This window comes from Branchiostoma floridae, chromosome 11 (genome assembly GCF_000003815.2).
Source record: "Branchiostoma floridae strain S238N-H82 chromosome 11, Bfl_VNyyK, whole genome shotgun sequence".
Classification (NCBI taxonomy): Eukaryota; Metazoa; Chordata; class Leptocardii; order Amphioxiformes; family Branchiostomatidae; genus Branchiostoma; species Branchiostoma floridae.
The window spans coordinates 5,267,997-5,287,086 of NC_049989.1; the positions used below are offsets into that span (position 1 = coordinate 5,267,997).

General features: G+C 41.2%; 1 protein-coding gene and 1 long non-coding RNA gene across 2 annotated transcripts in view; one reads left to right on the plus strand and one right to left on the minus strand.

Moving 5' to 3' along the window:
* The window catches only part of LOC118426154 (kinesin-like protein KIF3A), a 16,369-nt gene extending 1,608 nt beyond the window's left edge, over positions 1 to 14,761 (minus strand). The window contains exons 1-13 of the mRNA XM_035835416.1: positions 14,686 to 14,761; positions 12,753 to 12,938; positions 11,799 to 11,983; positions 11,380 to 11,492; positions 10,835 to 10,988; positions 4,328 to 4,503; positions 3,842 to 4,054; positions 3,171 to 3,574; positions 2,853 to 3,009; positions 2,300 to 2,520; positions 1,643 to 1,805; positions 1,148 to 1,252; positions 896 to 1,006 (exon numbers count right to left, since the gene is read on the minus strand). Of these exons, the coding sequence (XP_035691309.1) occupies positions 896 to 1,006; positions 1,148 to 1,252; positions 1,643 to 1,805; positions 2,300 to 2,520; positions 2,853 to 3,009; positions 3,171 to 3,574; positions 3,842 to 4,054; positions 4,328 to 4,503; positions 10,835 to 10,988; positions 11,380 to 11,492; positions 11,799 to 11,983; positions 12,753 to 12,938; positions 14,686 to 14,756 (2,259 nt within the window). The 5' untranslated portion in view covers positions 14,757 to 14,761. The remainder of the gene's footprint in view (positions 1 to 895; positions 1,007 to 1,147; positions 1,253 to 1,642; positions 1,806 to 2,299; positions 2,521 to 2,852; positions 3,010 to 3,170; positions 3,575 to 3,841; positions 4,055 to 4,327; positions 4,504 to 10,834; positions 10,989 to 11,379; positions 11,493 to 11,798; positions 11,984 to 12,752; positions 12,939 to 14,685) is intronic.
* On the plus strand, positions 4,942 to 8,208 carry LOC118426505. Its single transcript, XR_004832402.1, has 3 exons — positions 4,942 to 5,342; positions 5,669 to 5,943; positions 7,319 to 8,208. It is a non-coding gene; the product is annotated as an uncharacterized LOC118426505 (long non-coding RNA).
* Positions 14,762 to 19,090: the final 4,329 nt, after the last annotated feature.

Consider the following 19,090-nt stretch of genomic DNA (forward strand, 5'->3'; position numbering starts at 1 on the left):
GACCATACACTGTGTTGTTAATAACTTAAAGAATGATGATCGCAGGCTACATAAGTGGCTAATCGCTGTGAAGCTTCATATCAAGCCGTCATGGACAATTGACAAAATTCGTCAAAATTTCCATGTGGCGCGTGGATCTGCTCTGACCATTTTTCACCCGACTGTTGTTATGACGGTGTTTGGGCGCGAAAATGGGATCGTTCGATATGTAGCGATCAAGGGTATGTTGTCAGAGGAAAAATGTCACGAAAACTCGGTTTTTTTTAAGTCAATGTTAGTTGGACAACTGTAAATTCAACCCTAATTCGTGGAAGCTTACGTGTAATTATCGATGTGCTGTCCGGAAAGGAGAAGGTAAGAACTGACTCGAACTCGCTCCTGTAACAGTCCAGAATGGCACGGTGCGTGAACCTCCCCCACCACCATTGTTTTGATTTCGTTCCGTCGCCGCGCGGTTTACGTGCAGACAAACTCATTCATGTTCAGTCTCCCGGAGACTATGGCTTCGTAGACAGCTCACAACGCGACTTACAGGTCCACGAAGGTAATTGTCAACAACAGCGGACTAAACTCCAGAATGGTGGAGTGATTATTTACCGCTGAGAGGACCGAGGTTCACCGAGTTTGGCTGGCCAGAAGTTTCGGATCCGTGACGTCAGACGATCAGCACGGGGCCATTACGTCATGGCCCAGCGCGGCGGGAGAGAGGAGGAGAGCGCGAAGTTCAAACGTGTCTACAGGGTCATATTAGGCGGATCAATGTAAAAATTGACGTACATCAACTTTTTAATGAGTAAACTACTGGAAAATAATGATTTCAGGATTTTCTGATGCTGTCCTTTAAGTCTTGGGGTCTTCCATCTATCGCGTAGCTTTACTTGAAATGAAAACTCACCCTTCTCTCCTCGGCAGCCTTCGCCTGTTCCTTGAAAGCTTGTGCGAGGAAGTTAATCTCGATCTTCAAGTCTGCGTAGTTCGTCTGTAGCTTCTTGAATTCTTCATGATACTGTTTTAACAAAATAAATGAATAACTAAAACTGACATTCGTTGAATATGATACAAGAATTTTGCATTTTCGCTGAGGTGACGAAACTGTCACCAGGCATGAGATCAAGCGTTGACCTCTTATATGTAATGATATACTCACACTTTTATCAGTGATATCATCTCTGTTCCTCATGTCTTGTCGGATGTTCTCTAAGTGAGACTCCATCTCGTACCTCAACTCTCGGTTTAAAGTTCTCAGGTCCTCCTAAATGTTTCAAAGAGAGTAGAATAGTAACTTACTGTAAACATTGTTATCAATTGCCGAATCAAATCTTAATAGCGAAAGAATGCCTTTCATTGGTTTCATTTGACTTAAAAATGATAAGTGATCATAGAGCTACTGTACAATAGAACTTTTAGTTAAACGTCAGTCAATGCTTTGGCGAATCTGCATGGCAAGTCAATGCTTTCATTCTGTGGATATCTATTTTTGTTCGCAGCATGCCATCGTTTGTAAGTGATCCCTTGGAAATCAGCTACCTAGCTAACTGAGGGGACCTTCCTAAAAAATTCAAAATAAAGTAAATAAGTTTGTAAGCGGCGGCAAGGCCACTACAACTTGCTGCTTTTACAGAAGACAATGCAGGCTTCGTACCATTGCCAAGTTCATTTGTTGCACATGGTCGCTGAGCTGACCGGATGTGTCGTCACGTGTGTGCTCTTCCGCTGTCCGCTCCTTAATGTCCGTCAGCAGCTGTCTAGTCTGCAGTTGTTCATCCAAAACCTGCTGTTGCTTGCTGTGAACTTCCTCTAGCAACCTGTGTGATAGAATTGAAGCTTAATGCAAGTCATAACTTAAAACAGTTAATAAAACATAAAACAATGCGAACCTTAAGTAAAATAGCCAGTCAATGCGCTCATGGGCAAGGATGTCTCCGGGATCTGTCCTTCCATCTCCGTCCGTCCGTCCACCAGACGGAAATTTGCTTGTTGGGACAGAAAATAATTTACCCAATCTGTCCCCAAAATGACATGAAACTGTTGAAAATGGACATTACTAACAGTGGCTTAAAATGACATATTAAACCAGGAAAATCAACAAAATGAGCTCCCGAACGATGAGTGGGACGGAAAGAATTTAAGCTGGAGAGAGTACCACACAATGTCAATATAAAATTAGATACTTCATACCGACTAAATGTAACATGGTCCACTCTTTGGTAGCCTATGAGCTCGAGATTAGGGCCTCAAGCTTCATGAACACAACTGATATAGTCCGTGGCATAACAAAACTACTCAGAACGTTACATACTTGTCTGTGGTCACCACGCTCTCTTTTGCTTGCTGTGCCTCCTGTTCGCTCTTCTCCTGTACGGTCTGCTGGAAGCCCTTCAGCTGTGCCGAGATCTCGTCCTTGATCTCTCGGCGCTCCTCCTCGAGCAGCCCGTCCAGCTTGGCGCGGAAGTCCTGCGCCGTGTTGGTCACGCTGAAGTTCACCAGCTCACGGACCCTGTCCACGTCAAACGACTCCTTCTGTTGGACAAATGGTATATCTTAGTTCAAGCACAAGAAAAGAGACGTCGATTTTCCCCTCATCCAAATACGGCATGAAATCTTATGTATATTGACATAGATTTTTTGCATTCGTGGCAATCAAAAATGTTGTCAAGGATGTAGGAAAGATACGTAGCTTTAACAGGCTAACATACTCTCCGCTTGTGTGGGAACCATGAAACAAATACTTAGTAGTCGATGGAACCCATGCTAGTGTAGCCTTTTTCTAGTAGGCATAAGAAAAGAGCCCATCAAAACATTTATTACGATTTGTTATCCTAAAACTTTATATATATGCATAAGTTATTTACCGACTCCGATGTAAGAGATGCCGTGTCTACTTCAGCCTCCGTCCCCACATCTGAGGTCTTCCGTGCCGACCTCAGTTTTTTGCCGTCTGCACTTTTCTTACGGCTCTTCTTCATTGTCTTTATCTGTCTCTTCAAGTCTCCAATATCCTTCAAGTACCTGAAAAATAAAGAAACCACAAGCTGTTAGCTTTGTTTACTAATCAAGGCCGAGCAAAAGGAAAAGCCAACGAAAATTTAAGGAAGGAATTGGAAAAAGAAAAAAAGGAGGGAGAGTAGACGAAAGAAGCTCGAGGAACTGACGCATGCGCAGTGACGTACTTAATAAGGAGAGACTCCAAAGGGCTGTAGTTGATCTTCGGCTTGACTTTGACCTTTTTCGCATCCGAAGCGAAGTCGAGAGACCTTCTTGTGTCCCGCAGCGACTTCTTAGATGGATCCACATTGACGATGAAAGCGGTTTTCGAATTTCCCGTCAGAACCCTCTTCAGCAGCATAGTCAAACTGCTGCGTCTGAATTTAAAGTCCTGGCGGTTTTTAACGGACAGGTCTCGGATGACTTCCTTGAGGTGCAGAAGGGACATGTTGATGTTGGCGCCCTCGCGGAGCCCCTCGGCGTCCTTGTTGACTTCCCCTGCGGTCTCGCTGCCAGCCAGATCCACCAGGTACAACTCTCCCGTACGGCCTGATTCTGTCCCCTCTTTGTGGAGGATGCTCACCACAACCTAGAGCGGAAAAAGGAATCTTTGTAAACAAAATTCGCTTGTAAACAACACTTGCTTGTAAACAACACTTTTTTTGCTTTGTTGTGGACGTACAGGATATTTTTCGTTGTATACTTACATGTAGTTGTTATTATTATTATCATGATTATTAAACAACTCTTGCTTGTAAACAACACTAGCTTTATTTTTCATCATTTCTTTGCTTTATTGTGGATGACGTATAGCATACTTTTCATTGTATACTTACAAAAGTTATGTTTTTATTACCTGGAAGACCATATGAGACCGCGAACTGCGTTCGTTGACCTCCGTAGCTCTGCTTCTCCTTGACGCTGACGCCTCAAAGAACACCCTGATGGCGTCCATGGCGTTGGTGATGTTGTGTTTCTCCAGATTGTTAGCGAAGAACAAACTGTTGGACGGGTCTTCTCTGATGTCCAGTGACGGGCGTTCCTTCCTTGGCACCGTCAGATCAAACACCTATTTACAGAATGCACAATAGAAATTGCAAAAGTGTATGAGTTTCGTTTGTTGATATAAAAACTCTCCACCAACACAAAAAAACTCCAAACTTTTGTTTGCCTTTAGTTCAACCTTCTTTCGGTTAAAAAAATCAGTCATTCAGGACACGTGACCTGCCAATAAAAAAGAGGAGGTAGAATCATTTTCTATGCCATCCTCCTGATTGATCAATATATATCAATGTATATTTAACATATGCATGATAAGGGAAACATGATTATTTTTAGTTACCTTTTCATTGTAAATTTCGAGGACACTGACGAAGAAGGCGATGTTCCAATCCTTTTTCTTCTGAGACTTCAGGAACAGCTGTTTCAATGCTCTGTAGATGATGCCTTCTGTTTTCTCGTTCAGGTCTCTATCCGATGGTCCTGCCATGGTGTAAGTCTTCCCGGAGCCAGTTTTTCCTACAATAGGCAATGAACCATGGAAATGTTCAGTTGGATAATGGCATACAACGATCGTTCTGTTGCCTTCTTCAGGGCATAGTGACAGCAAACTTTACAACATAATCACTATTCTTCCTGCGCTGTGATTGGCTTGTCCATGTGAGCTATCTATATAAGGCAAAAGCTGACTGATTACTGCGTAGTTAGACAGACTCATCCCCATAGACTGGTCGCCGGCGCTAGGTGCTCTGAGGGCCGGGCAGAACGTGCAAGGCAGGCCGCCAGAACTGGGTTTTGCCGACGGAACCACCACAGGGCGCACGGGTGGGATCGTCGAGCGCCGTGGAGCCAAACGGCAGGAGCGAACAGTGGAGTGGGAGACCGAGGAAACATTTTCCGGCATGGGAGCAAGTGTCGTGGTATCTGTTACCGTTGAAGGGAAAGGTTGGGCGTTAATTTTTGTGGTCGGAAAAGGGTAAACCAGGTGTGGTGATTGTCTGTCGGTATGCAAGAGGCACGTGCACGGCTTTATCTATGCAGGGCCCTTCTTCCTTCACGGATGGTCGTGGTGCTGCCTGGTGTGGCGTGAATGCAGGGACGAATTTAGTCGGAATCTCTCTTAATTTTATTGTTGTTTCTTAGATATTGCAAGTCCTAACTACGCCAGTGAGAGCCCCGGCACCAGCAGCTTAGGGAAATCCAGCCGGGCAGGTCTGGGACACCAGGCGGCAGCAGGGCCGGGAAGCCAAGCGTCACGCGCAAGCCATGGGGGATTGACTCGGACCCGGGACGTAGATGGCTAATCCGTCGGGGCAGACAACGAAGAAATACTGAGAGAAAAACAATGGGGAAGTACGGTACTTGTATGTGAGAAATTCTGAGAGAAAAACAATGGGGAAAGTACGGTACTTGTATGTTACTGAGGTGACGAAGGTTGGCCCATTCACTGTTATTTTCCTGTGTACTTTTCGCTTATTTGGGTCAGAAGGTGGAAGCCAGGTGCGAGAGTTGTCTGTTGGTATGTGAGTTTGCACGTGCATGGCGTTTTCCGGCTGTGGGGCCCTTCTTCCTTCAGACCGAGCGTCGTGTGGCGGGCGTTGTGAATCAGAGTGCGACTGAAAACATATATTTTGTGAGTGACATGTTTAACTGGAATGCATTGGTATTCTCTCTGATGGTACAGGTCCGTTCGAAGCACCTGGGAACGCCGATGGAGCTTAGAACGACGGAGGGCCCGAACGCCATGCTAGGACACCGCCGCGGCCCAGAGAACAGCCGACGCGACAGGAAACAAGGGGATATGAGCGCCAGAGAACGCTGACGCTGGGTCGGAGATTTAGCACAGGCCGTCGGGGTTTGCCGTGCCGAACAACCACTGGCACGGAGCTCGAGGGAATGGACAGTAGTGGAGGCAGGGTGAAGGCTGCAACAGCGGTCGGAAGGGAAGGCGATATCAATGTGTGATTTCATGGTGTTATTACCTCCATGAAAAAATGGAGGTATAGTTTTGAGTGTGTCTGTGTGTGTGTCTGTGTGTGTGTGTGTCTGTCTGTGTGTCCGCATATTGTGGTCAGCATAACTTGAGAATCTCTTGATGGACTACGATGATATTTGGTATGTGGGTAGGGGTTGGGAAGACGAAGGTCAAGGTCAATTTTGGGCCCCCTGGTGTGTGACCTTGGTACTGCAGCGCAACTTCCGGTTTTGCTATCTCGGTGTTCTGAACATGCTATGGTCAAGATTTTTAAGTATTAGATATATCTTGTGCTCAGGAAAAAATGACATAAGTTTGGGCCCCCTAGCGTCTAGTTTTGGGATAGCAGGGGCATTTTTGTCAAAAACTTCTGACGAGGATAACTCCAGAAGGGAATAACGGATTTTCATCATTTTTGGTATGTAGGTACCTTAGACAATGTTTTACAAGATAAAATACTAATTATGCGAAATAGGAGTACATTTGCATAATTAATGAGAATATTCTATCATAGCAGTTTTTTCAATGTATCTCTTGTCCCGTACGTGATATGGTCGTGACATTTGGGTGGTAGATAGCTTTTAGCGTCATGACAAAGTGGGGCAAGTTTCAGTCCCCTAACATTCAATTGTGGAACTGCAGGGGCGTTTTTGTCAAGACACTCCAAAGAGGATAACTGCAGAAAGGAACGACGGATTGCCTGCATTTTAGGCATGCAGGTAGCTTAGGCAAAGAAGTTCATAATGATATACATGTTATGCAAATGATGACTGAATTTGCATAATTAATGAGGAAATTGTACAGTTCCATTGTTTTCAATAACTGGACCTCAATACATGTAACACATGTTAATTATGATAGGTGGAATATAAGCAGATACCAAATATGGTAATGAGGAACTTATTTGCATAATTTATGTAAAAATTGCAAAACCTCTTTATGATTAATAATGGGAATTTTATAATTGTAACATGTGAACGTTAGTCAATGATTAACAACACCATGCATACATTATGTTAATGTCTTAGTCAATTGCATGAAATTTACGAAAGCTTTAAATTTTCATGGAGGTATGAGGTCGCCGAACTCTAGTTTTCGTTTTGTGTTTGACATTAACTCTTACTGAAATTTCATTAAATTTGTTTTGCATCGTTTACATTGTGTAGCAACTGTAAGGTATGTTGATTCACGTGCGTGATTTTCCAGTGTCATAGTTATGGTAATTAGCGGTTTAGTTCCAGGCGTGGTACAAGCATTGTTCGCTACCAGCTGCAGGTAAGTATTGGCGTGTTCGTTCACGATGTGATTTGCTATTTTGGCTGGGCACATGATCCTGATGCAATTTGTATTTTTTCACAGGTGGTGTTAGTTTTTACTTGGGTTACATTATGGACTAGGTGGAGCCCGGCATTGTATTGTGAAATATGGGACAGGCCCATTGTCTTGTACATGTGCATGTGGTGGTTGCAATATGGGCTGGACCCATGGTCTGGTGTAATCTGTGTAATAGAAAATGGGACAGGCCCATCGTCTTGCTTAATTTGTGTAATAAATATGGGACAGGCCCATGGTCTTGTGTAATCTGTGTGATAAAATATGGGACAGGCCCATCGTCTTGTGTAATCTGTGTAATAAAATATGGGACAGGCCCATGGTCTTGTGTAATCTGTGTAATAAAATATGGGACAGGCCCATGGTCTTGTGTAATCTGTGTGATGAAATATGGGACAGGCCCATCGTCTTGTGTAATCTGTGTAATAAATATGGGACAGGCCCATGGTCTTGTGTAATCTGTGTAATAAAATATGGGACAGGCCCATGGTCTTGTGTAATCTGTGTGATAAGATATGGGACAGGCCCATCGTCTTGTGTAATTTGTGTAATAAATATGGACAGGCAATTTATGGACTGTGTAATAAATGTGGAAACTATGGAAGATGGGTGTAGGAGGAAGGATGCTTGACAATATACACGAGTTTCTGAACAGACTGAACAGATTCTGTGTTAATGATCACACTACAGAATGGAAGGAAACGTATGTTGGCATACCACAGGGTGCTATACTGTCACCTACGTTGCAACGCTTACACATGTGATATGCTGAACATGGAGAGTACGCTGATGACAATATGCTGTGGAAAAGGGGTAAGGACATAGATGCACTAGTGAGTACAGTTCAGGAAGACATTAACAGTACACTACAGTGGTGCAATAAATGGAATGCAAAGGTACAAGCTGCAAAAACTGAATACATGGTATTCCAGCCTCCTAACGAGCAGAGAAAGAAACTAGTACTACATATGGGAAACAGCACATTGACAGAAGCAGAGGAAGAAAAAAAAAAGAAGATTAATGGGAATACACATGGACAGATATTTACATATGAGAGCACCAAACAAAGAAAGCATATAAGACTCTGAAAGCAGTAGCAAGTGTGATGGACCCAAGAACTGGCCTTGATCAAAATACAGCTACACATGTGTACAAGACACTTGTACGCCCACATGCAGAGTTTGGAGCAGCTTTGATGGTTAATGCAACGGACACGGCAGTGAAGAAGTTGGAAGGGGTGCAGAGACAGGCGCTGTTGAAAATCACTGGGTGCCTATCACACACTTCTACTGAGGCACTGGAGGTGCTAACAAACGTTATGCCCCTAGATATATACTTGAGAAGTATTCAAGCCATGGAGTATGCCAGACTCGTAATGAAGAACAACAATACCAGGATAGGTCATATGATTAACAAGTGGCAAGCTACAGAACATGGAAGAACACCAACGACATTGACACTTTTACACAGCTGCTATAGACATAACATGAGTAAAAGGGCAGCGGATCCAGTTGAGGAAGAGTTTCAGTACAAAAGTGAAAATATCTCCTTCAAACCTGTACGAACTCGAAAAGTCTTCAACATAAGTGAGGTACTGAGCAAAAAGGAAGGAGCTGTCGAAATACAAAATATGCTTGGGAAGGTTACACACGAGGATGTCATCTGTTTCCAGGCTGAAGCGGTTAGAGACACAACAACAACAACGACAGGCCCATGTGACCCTGTGTAATATGTGTTACCAGGTAATATGAACCCATGATCCTAAGCATTGTGTAGCATGTGAGAGCCCGTTAGGAAAATAAGATTGGGATAACTTACAGGTAAAGAAAATATATGATAAGATTGGGGATATATGAGGATGAGATTGGGAAAAGGATTAATGGGGATATATGAGGATGAGATTGGGAAAAGGATTAATGGGGATATGTGAGAATGAGATTGGGAAAAGGATTAAGGAGAGATAAAAGATATATTGCATAGTTTAGTAATAGAAGGTTGCTGAGAGGCGCGACTTTAGATCGAGTAAGAATAGGTAACTATTCTTCCTGCGCTGTGATTGGCTTGTCCATGTGAGCTATCTATATAAGGCAAAAGCTGACTGATTACTGCGTAGTTAGACAGACTCATCCGCATAGCCTGGTAGCTCGGCGAAAGGTAAACTATGAGTAGAGAAAGAGATGGGAGGGAGACACGAGAGGAGTGATGTTTGGAATTGGTACAATTCTGAAATGCTTGCAAATGTATTTGCGTTAAGTTTGTAAGATAACGAACGGATTTTATTAAGGCTGGTTTTAATGTATAGAAATGTGAATGGCGGCGCAAGTTAGTACTGCTGCTATGCCGTGCATCTGTAATAAGAGTTGTCAAATTTGTCTAGACGAGGGTCGAACAATTTCAATCCTCCCTCCCCTCCCACCCAACATCCGTTTTAACAGAGGAAAATGGATTCGAATCATTTCGCCGCGCGACTCCAGGCACTACCCCATAGCTTCATATGGATGAGCCAGTCACTGCGCAGGAAGAATAGGTGACTTTTATCTTTGGCTTAGGCCATGTTGATTTGATTATATTGATGACATCCTCCGGGAACTCCAAAACTGATGCGAGCGAGCGAATAAAAAAAAAGTTTGGCCAAAAAAAAAAGTTGCCTTCAGTATGAAATCAAAGTGGCCAGGAAGGTTGAACATAGGACTAAACACACATAGTATGGTATACCAACAGTTAGGTGTAGGGACCAGTACATCATACGGGTGCAAAACATTTTTTTCTTCTTGGACCAATCCGACCTGAAAAACAGACCTGAAAAAACAGAGGAACAGGTTTCGCCAATTACAAAATGGACACACTATGTCGGCAGCCATTTGGGGTCTAACCGGGGGGCCAAGAAGACAACAAAAGCGAAGTCAAGTAGAGTTTATTGTCAATTGCACCAAGTTTCTACAGTCAAAGGTACAGAGACAGTTAGCCTTTATTACATGGAGATGGGATTTTAAAATGAAGTGGGAGTCCAATAATCCACCAAACAGATTCCTTTGTAGCAAAATTGACCAATTACCATTGTTTTGAGTATTGCCAGTTCTCAAGTTTCCACAGACAATCAGGTCCAGGTTCATGTCCGGACCTGGAAATGATCCTCTGGACCTGAATTTTCTGTATTGGTACCTCCCCCAACCAAAAATAGATTTTTTTCTTTCTGTCCTTTCACATCTTATTCTTTGACTTTAGATTCATTTTGGCATTCTATGGCATTAGTTATCTGTTTTCTGATACTTTTTTTTCAATCTATGGAATATTTGTGCTCATTTTACAGCTGCTTTGCACAATTTATTGTGTGGTCGAAAACTTTTTTTTTTTTTTGGAAATGGCCGAAAATTGGTGCGAGCGCGGATGTCATCCATATAATCAAATCAACGTGGCCTTATATGTTTATGGCAGTATCTCCATAGACCCTTTCATGACAACAATATGCTCTGGCTGAAGTTAACGTGGCTGATGTTAAGTGACTCTTTTAAATAATTTGATGGTAGAGTTATGTGTGCTCACCGTAACAAAGTATACATCCGTTGTACCCCTCCAGAACTGCGTCCACAATGGGGCTGGCCATGGTGTTGAAAATCTCTGCCTGCGTGGTCTCCTCGGGGAACACCTTGTTGAAGATAAACTGTTGAACGCCATTGTTCATGGTAGGTACGGAGATCTGCAAAGAGTATAATTTAGCTTTTTTCATAGCCATATCTTATGACCACTTTTGATTCCTGATATTACATAGAGCATGGAATTCACTTAAATTGGTAATCTAAGATGCTATATGGGTCTTTAGCTATGCTGGTTACAGGAAAAGAGAGAAAGCACACAAAGAATAGATGAAGAGTAGGTGAAGGTTAGACATCTACTTAATGAGATACACAAGATAAAGCAACTGGATAGTTAAGTGTTAAATGACTTTTGGAATACAGATCTTGCGCAGTCACTAACGAAGAGTAGTCTGTGGTAGCTACCTGAAACGTCTGACCATCAGTTGCTTGATCATAAGTAACAGTTATATAGCGTATAGAATAAGATCAAAATGTATTGTCTGAGATGTTAACCTGCATGAGACGTGTGTCCACAGTCAGGCACCCCTCCTCCTGCTCTTTCTCCTCTCCCCGCAAGGGGCGCACCCGGATGACCACCTGGATTCTGTCGTCCTTCTGTAGCATTCCTGTCAGAAGCATGGAGAAAATCGATCGGTCATTGGAAACCAATTTTCATCCTCAATTTACTTTATACCAATGGCTAATATGTATGTTGCACTATGTGTTAAAGAATAAAAACGCTATTTTTTCATGAATAAAGTTCTAGCGACTGAACCATATTTCTCGGGAATTTTTCATCCGAAAGCAATGGTATAAGGTAGAGAAGATACACATTTACAATGTGAAGACGTAATGTAACAATATCTACTAGTGTATGTTATCAGAGATCGTGCTAAGATAACTATCATCACATGCGCTGCTCTCCTCCCCACCTGTTCCCCCCACCACGACCCTGTCCAGCTCGGTGACCAGGTCCGAGTAGTCGGCCGCCTCACACAGCAGCAGGGAGTCCCGGAAGACCTTGAAGGCGCGCGCACCTCTCCTGGGGAGGATTTCCAGCAGAACGGACGCGCGCTGCTTAGTGTCGTTCTCGGGGTCCATGATCTCATCCACGTCCCTGTATGGTTATATGGGGAAAATGCTTACTTTTCAGTCACATGATTTAGTGACCGCCATCTTTATTTATTGAAAATGACAACAAGTCATTACACTGGGCCAGCCTAGGCAGTCTATTCAAGCTGATGACGGCTGACCCACAAAGATACAACAAACAAATCTAAATTACACATATGTACATAATAGGCCACATAGGCTACGTAGGCTATGAGGAGCAGATGGAAGGTGCTGTAAATCGGTTTGTTGATGTTAAAAATGAATGCAGAGCGTCTGAGAGTTTTTGGACCGCCATCTTGGTAGGTTAAAGACACGTGCACGTACAGACTGTACTTTCAGTTAGTTTCGTTTACTTCGAATTCATAATTTAACGTTATTCCTTTTGTTTCTTCCGCTCAAAATGCTCAAGAAATCTAGCCATCTAGCATATGCCTAACGGAAAATGATAAATAACGAATGAGTAAACAACCTAGAGTAAAGAAAACAAGAGTTCTGTGCCCTCATATTCATATAAAACCGAAAATCCTGCTTCAGAACCTTAGACAGCCGCTAGGGACCAATGACCTAACACTTTGCCAACACCAGCCCACCATATCATCATGATCCATCCACAGCTTCTCGAGTATGCTGTTCATAAACAAACAAACACACATGTACACACACACACACACACACACACACACACACACACACACACACAAAAAAAAAAACAGACAGACAAATAACCTCTAAAACACAACCCTCTAAACGACAATGACAACATCTAGGCGCACCTGTCGCTGATGACCCTTTCCTGTAGAAGATGGTCCAACACGTGACCAGTCTGTAACCTCAGCACGATGTGGTCACGTGTCAGCCGTAGTCTGTCCCGCTGTTCGTTATCCATCTCACCAACATCCGGGGTATCTGCGCCGTCACTACGTGCCGACTGCGGAACGTCATCTTCATACAAACTTGATCTGTGAAATGATGTTTCGTTCAAAGGAAATAAGGAAATAACGTTGTATTGACGTTAATTCTCTTTGAAGTAATACGCACACAGTGTACGTACAGCAATAAGGATGCATAAAATAGTTAATCCTTTTGTATATCAATATGTGTACATACACAGTGAATACATATTGTGTATATGTGCATTTTCTTTCGCAGTTCTTTTAATTCAAGATGTTTTCACGATGTTTTAAATTCGCGGTTGAAAACAGTCATTTGTGATTTCATTCAGTTTATAGTGTCCCAAAACTCTGCTCCTCACTTATCTACATAAAAGATATACCTTTAGATGTCCAGGTTCCTGTAATAACCATATCTTAGTCCTATTTCTTTTCTCAATCACGAAATAACTCTCTCTTGTGGTTCAGCTTTTGCTGATTTTCTTGAGATATATACAAGTTGTTCTCTGTATTCCTTTCTTTGGGCTTAGGTGGTCTGTGTGTTCTGTAGTTTTGGCTTTGCATGCTTAAGTAGTCCGCATATTCGGTAGTTTACACTGTAGCTTATTTACTCTCCACCTATTTCAGCTGCCGTGAAAACTAGGGTGTCTGCATGCTACCACCAGCTAACTCCAGCAGAATCGATGGAAATCTTATTTGCTAGTACATTGTGATGAATTATCTATCCAGAACATGAAAGGAGACGAAAATCGCGAAGTTTTCTAGTTTACTTTCTCCCTTTCCAACAGCTTTTAGCGGTGCTTTTGATCCGATTTCATCCACTCCAATGTTCTTCACAAAACCGTTAAGAGCAAACATAAGGCCTTGATACAAACCAATACTTTACAATAGCGGCCTTCTTGCCCCAGTAGACACAGCGGTTGTGCAACTGTTTGAACCGTTATCGGTTCAACTGTGTAGTGGGGTCTTAGCGGTTGAGATGGGTTACGATTACAAACACTTTCCACAAGTCACAGCAACATTCCTTTCTTCCCTGTCGTTTCAGTTAACAAACAAATGCCTCTAGAAATCATTGATTTTGTTGTTGTCGTTGCTGTTGCTAGTAAAGTAAGTATATTCGACAACGTTTTGTTTGAATCAAGATGTTGCTCGGGCCATATATAACTGTCTGCGTCAACAAAAAAGTGTCAGAAGTGATCACCGAAGCCAAACAATAACAAATGGCAACATGCAAAATGTTTTCTCTGACCTATTTTACAGGACAGTACATGTAACATCACCATAGTGGGAGCAATAAGTCGACCGATCAAGAAACGTGATTAATGGCCCGTTATTTTACAAGCCCTCATATGAAAAATAAAGTCACGAATGGCTGTTGGGCTGGCACAATAACAAGAGGGAAAATCAGTTATGAAGAAGTGTGTCACGCGTATTGTATGACGCTCGGGGTATCAAATGTGGTTCACAGTCCCAAATCTGAAGGTATATTTTGGTACTAAAGCTGTCGACGTCACCATATCTGTTCATTTCATAACCTTAGAAAACCCAGGAGTTATATAGAATACATACAAATATTGTTATGTCTATATGAAACAGCGTGAATCTTTTATCATTCATTTTTATGGCACAAAATGAATGAAAAGTTGTTGTTTTTGTTCATTGCATTCGTTCATATCCAGCCAGGTCACATGTGTCAAAGCAGAACGCACAACGTTTTACAATGAACGATATTACCTGTACTATTGTACCAAATATTATGATTATCTATTTTACAAATAGCAGAAATACTTGACACCTGTATCGTAGAATATCTCACCTGGATTCCGTCCTCGCGCCAGCTTTACTGCTGGCTGGAAGTTCCTCACAAGATGCCCGATTGTCCGACATGTTGTCAATAATAAGCCAAAATCTGCCTTCTCTCTTATAAAACTCGTAGTATTATGTAGCATCCATTCCAAAAACAGGCCTCGCGACTCGCTCTGGTTTAACTGGTGTTGTCCCGTTGCTACCGTTACAGCAAAACCGGGAACCTGCGCCAGGACTCACAATACGAACCTTGTCACGGCGCCCCGTGTATTTTTAGCGGCCACGTCACCTCTACTCAGGTAGCCCAGCCGTTGTTCAGCACGCTCGGGCTAATGGAGACTGGGTGTTAAGGTGAAATCTGACTCCCGAGAGGACTACTGGCGAAACACGTGGCTCTTGTACGGAGTGTGTTGAGAGAAAACAGGTTGTAGACATGCTATCATTGCTTCGGCGTGTCCAGGAGATTCTTGTTCTCTGTCGTCAGCGTTTTCTTATAAGGCAGGTCATTGTGTAGAGATGCAAAAAGATAATGCAGATATTAAGTCACATCCCACGGGTAGAAAACGCAAAACTACACTGTCTGACCTCATTCAATGACATGCATATTACTTCTTGAAATCTTAACACACACATAAGTAGACAAGATAGCACTCAAAATGAAAACCAGTCCGTTCTTTGTCCTGCTAAAAAGATTCTTCCTGGTCATTCTGGACGCCATTGTTCCTTGTTATTCACGTATCTATAGTCACTTGGAGAAAACAAAGGCAACTTGACAACGGGGATGAATATAGATATACATCAGAGATGACACCGCGCATTGAGGTGCACGCAATGCTCATCCATTCTTAATACCTGTCTGAAACACCTGTTGCCGATCTGCGATTGTTGGGACTGTCCAAGCCATAACGGACTTACCTGAAATTGATTGTGTTGATAAAATGAAGCAGAGACATGGGCAAAGCAACACTGTGCTCAAGTACAATAACTTACATTTTAGCGGCGCAGAGAAAGCTAAGCAAAAGTAAACAATGTACATAACAAACAACATTTAATAAGGTTTGTAAAATTTAGACGGAATTTATGTCAGTCGAATTACAGAACATTTCTTTTTGTTTTACCACATTGTAGATAGAAACAGATAAATGACTGAATCATCCTATACTAAATGCTTATTTTATGCCCTTTATCAAATTATTACTCGTAGAACCGTTGATTATGATACAGGGAGATGATGGTGGTGATGGTGATGGTACAGGTTGGCGAGTAGTAGCTTTTTCAATACCACGAATAATCTCCGCCCATCAAACGTAGGCTGAAGACTGTCATTCTCTGCACATTTGTTTAAGAAGAAACAGCAACAACGACAAAACAACAACAACACACATAACTATTTATTGCTGTCATGAGGCACCAGATTTATAAACTAAGAAAAAAAGCTATGAAACAACGAAAGCAATAACCAGCAAAGTATGCTTGGGATCCCCAAAGGAACAATTTCATCTTAAATCCTGTTACATGGCTGATGCTGATGCACCTAAAACCTGAAGACGATTACTTTGATCAATGTGTAGAAATTGAACAGGTATGTACATCATAGCCTGACACACAGATTTTTTAAACTAGTTATTAACTGATACCCACGCTCAAATATCAAATAAAGCAACAACAAAAGCAAATGTACATGAATGAACGCAAACGAGTTCATATAAAATGGTAAATCCAAACAGTACATGAAGTACAACCAATGGGAATAAACTCAGACGAGACTTAAGATTTCGAGAAACAAATCAATACCAACAATGCACCACAAAATACAGGGTTATGAAGTCATGACATCAATCAACACCAACACCACGGCAAAACTACGCCACCTAGAAGTTAGGGTCCATTCCAAGTCAGCATGAGGGTTTTTAGGTGATATTTGTAATAAGTCTGAATCATTTTAAATAAATCTAAACTACAATAATCAATTTTTAAAAAATTGACTAAAAGATATTTATGCCTTTTTTTAAAAACATTATAGAAACATTTTGAAAGTAACTGTACAAAATGAAACTTCTGTGTGATTCTTTCACACTTACAAATATTTACAAACATTTGTAAGCTTTGCCAAATGGTAAATTACTTTGTGCACGATGTGTAAATTGCTATCTTTCCAACCCATTGACCCATTTACAAAATGTTACAAAAAATGGTAGAACATGGTAAATAATGGTAGAATGCTGTTATTATTATTTAAAAACCATTAGGAATATCGAATTCCACATAATGAAGATTTCCAAAGTTTTACAGAATCAGGGATATAATCATAAAGTTGAAACAGCGTTAAAGATATTTCTTAAGTATCAAATGCCCTAAATATATAATTACAAAGCTTTAGAATCAGTTCTAAACAATGGCAACAAACGTCCGCACGGTGACTTGGAATGGACTTTACTGTACAGATCATTGATTTGACCAGTATTGTACATCGTTTAACTGTAAGTACAGGACGCAATGTGAGAAGGATTTTGCTCGGTACCGTACCGGTAAAGAGAGGTTCTTGTAGTCTCACAGTTCTAAATACCCAACGTTGACCATAAATATATACTAACATGCAGTTTAATCGAAGTGTAAAACATTTGTCTTATTATAGGTTCATTATGCTATGCCTAATTATGTTATGTAACGTTATGCACATTTGTATCCAGGGACATATGAAAATAGGTCGCGTGACCTAAGTGTGATTCTATTATAGTAAACCTAGAGTTCATCGAGCACATACCTTCGCCAAATAAACATGGTTCGTGGAGTGGCTTCGTTCATCTATTGTTCTCTATTGTGTTTTGATTTGATTTTTGATTTGATTTATTTGCACATAAAAAGGACATACAGTTAGTTAAGTTAGATATTACATAAAAACCGTGCGGGAGAGAAGGGAGGAGCCATTTTAGGCTTATACAAGCCCTCCTCTTAACAAATACTGAACAATTCGAATGATTTAGCTGAAATGGGAAACAAATGATAACAAATCATAAATGAGTAATGGTGCATGGTAGGTGATAAACAACAAGGCAATATAGCAAGTTACATAAATGAAGCTATCTAATAGGATAATACAAATCAATAGTACAATCACAAATCATAGATGCGTAGCATAATGTTTTGAATAGAAAAAACAAGGAAATGTGGCAATTATGTTAAATATGTTAAATATTATTGAATGCGTTAATTATATACAGTTTATATATTTTACAATCGGATACAAATTTTATGTTCACATATACATGTCATATATATGAGAAAGTATAATTTACCAAGGAATTATGGTATGTTCACATTAACTATGCAAACCCTTATTTGCATAGTTGGGACCTGTGAAAGTTTCACCTCCCATGGAGTACAAATGTTACATGTTATTAAGTCCCATTATGGAAAAAAATCAAAATTGAAATATAGATTGAAGTTCAGGTAAGAAATTCCAGAGCAACCACCTTGGGCCGTTGGGGGCAAAGACTTTTGACCTTCATCTTCCCAAAACCTATCCACATACTCAACAATAACAATCAACATAAGGTTCTGAAATTTCACTGACCACAAATATCCAAAAACACAAACAGACACACCCGTCTTGGCATAGCCCACACATAATTTGCACTATAATTATAATTGATACTTTAGCTATACCCGATAACAAAGTAGAAATACCAAATGCAATATCCTAAGATATCAGTATACTAAGGGGAGACACCTAAAGATTTTATATCATATGACTGCGAAGTTCTAAGTCCATAATCAATGTCATGGAGAAAGCACATACTACATGATCACAAAATGCCAGTACCAGCAAAACTATTCTAAACAATTTCTTATGTACTTTACAATATAATCTTCAACAATAATATAATTTCAAACCATCTACAGCATCTCGATTTATGTTTTCCAAATCACACACAAGCTCAATCTCTGTTCTCTCTACAGCTACTCAAGAGTTCGTAGACCTCAGGCCTGCATGACATATATTGGGTGTCTGTAGACCTATTGTGTATCTTTTTTTCCTTTTTGTCCGTGGTTGCGTGGTTGGAAAAGTGAGATTTTTTACCGTGTTGGTTGTGCACCATGCAAAAGTCTGAAATTCCATTTTCGGAATGTGTAAGTTTGGACATGGATGAACATTACTTATTTTGGATTTCTTAAGCATGTAACCAACCACAGTACCTTGAAGAGACGACTTTTCCTATCTTTTTTTTGTCTCAGATGGCCCTTGTAGTTATTCTGTCACATATGATATATTCAGTACTGATATCTTCCTATTTCAATGTACTGACCTAATGCAGCTGCTAAATCTCCTTAGTGTGGCAATGATATTCATTAAAGATTTATTTCTGGAGTGCTATAACACTTGACACTGGAAGGTTATTTGCATAATGTGACCA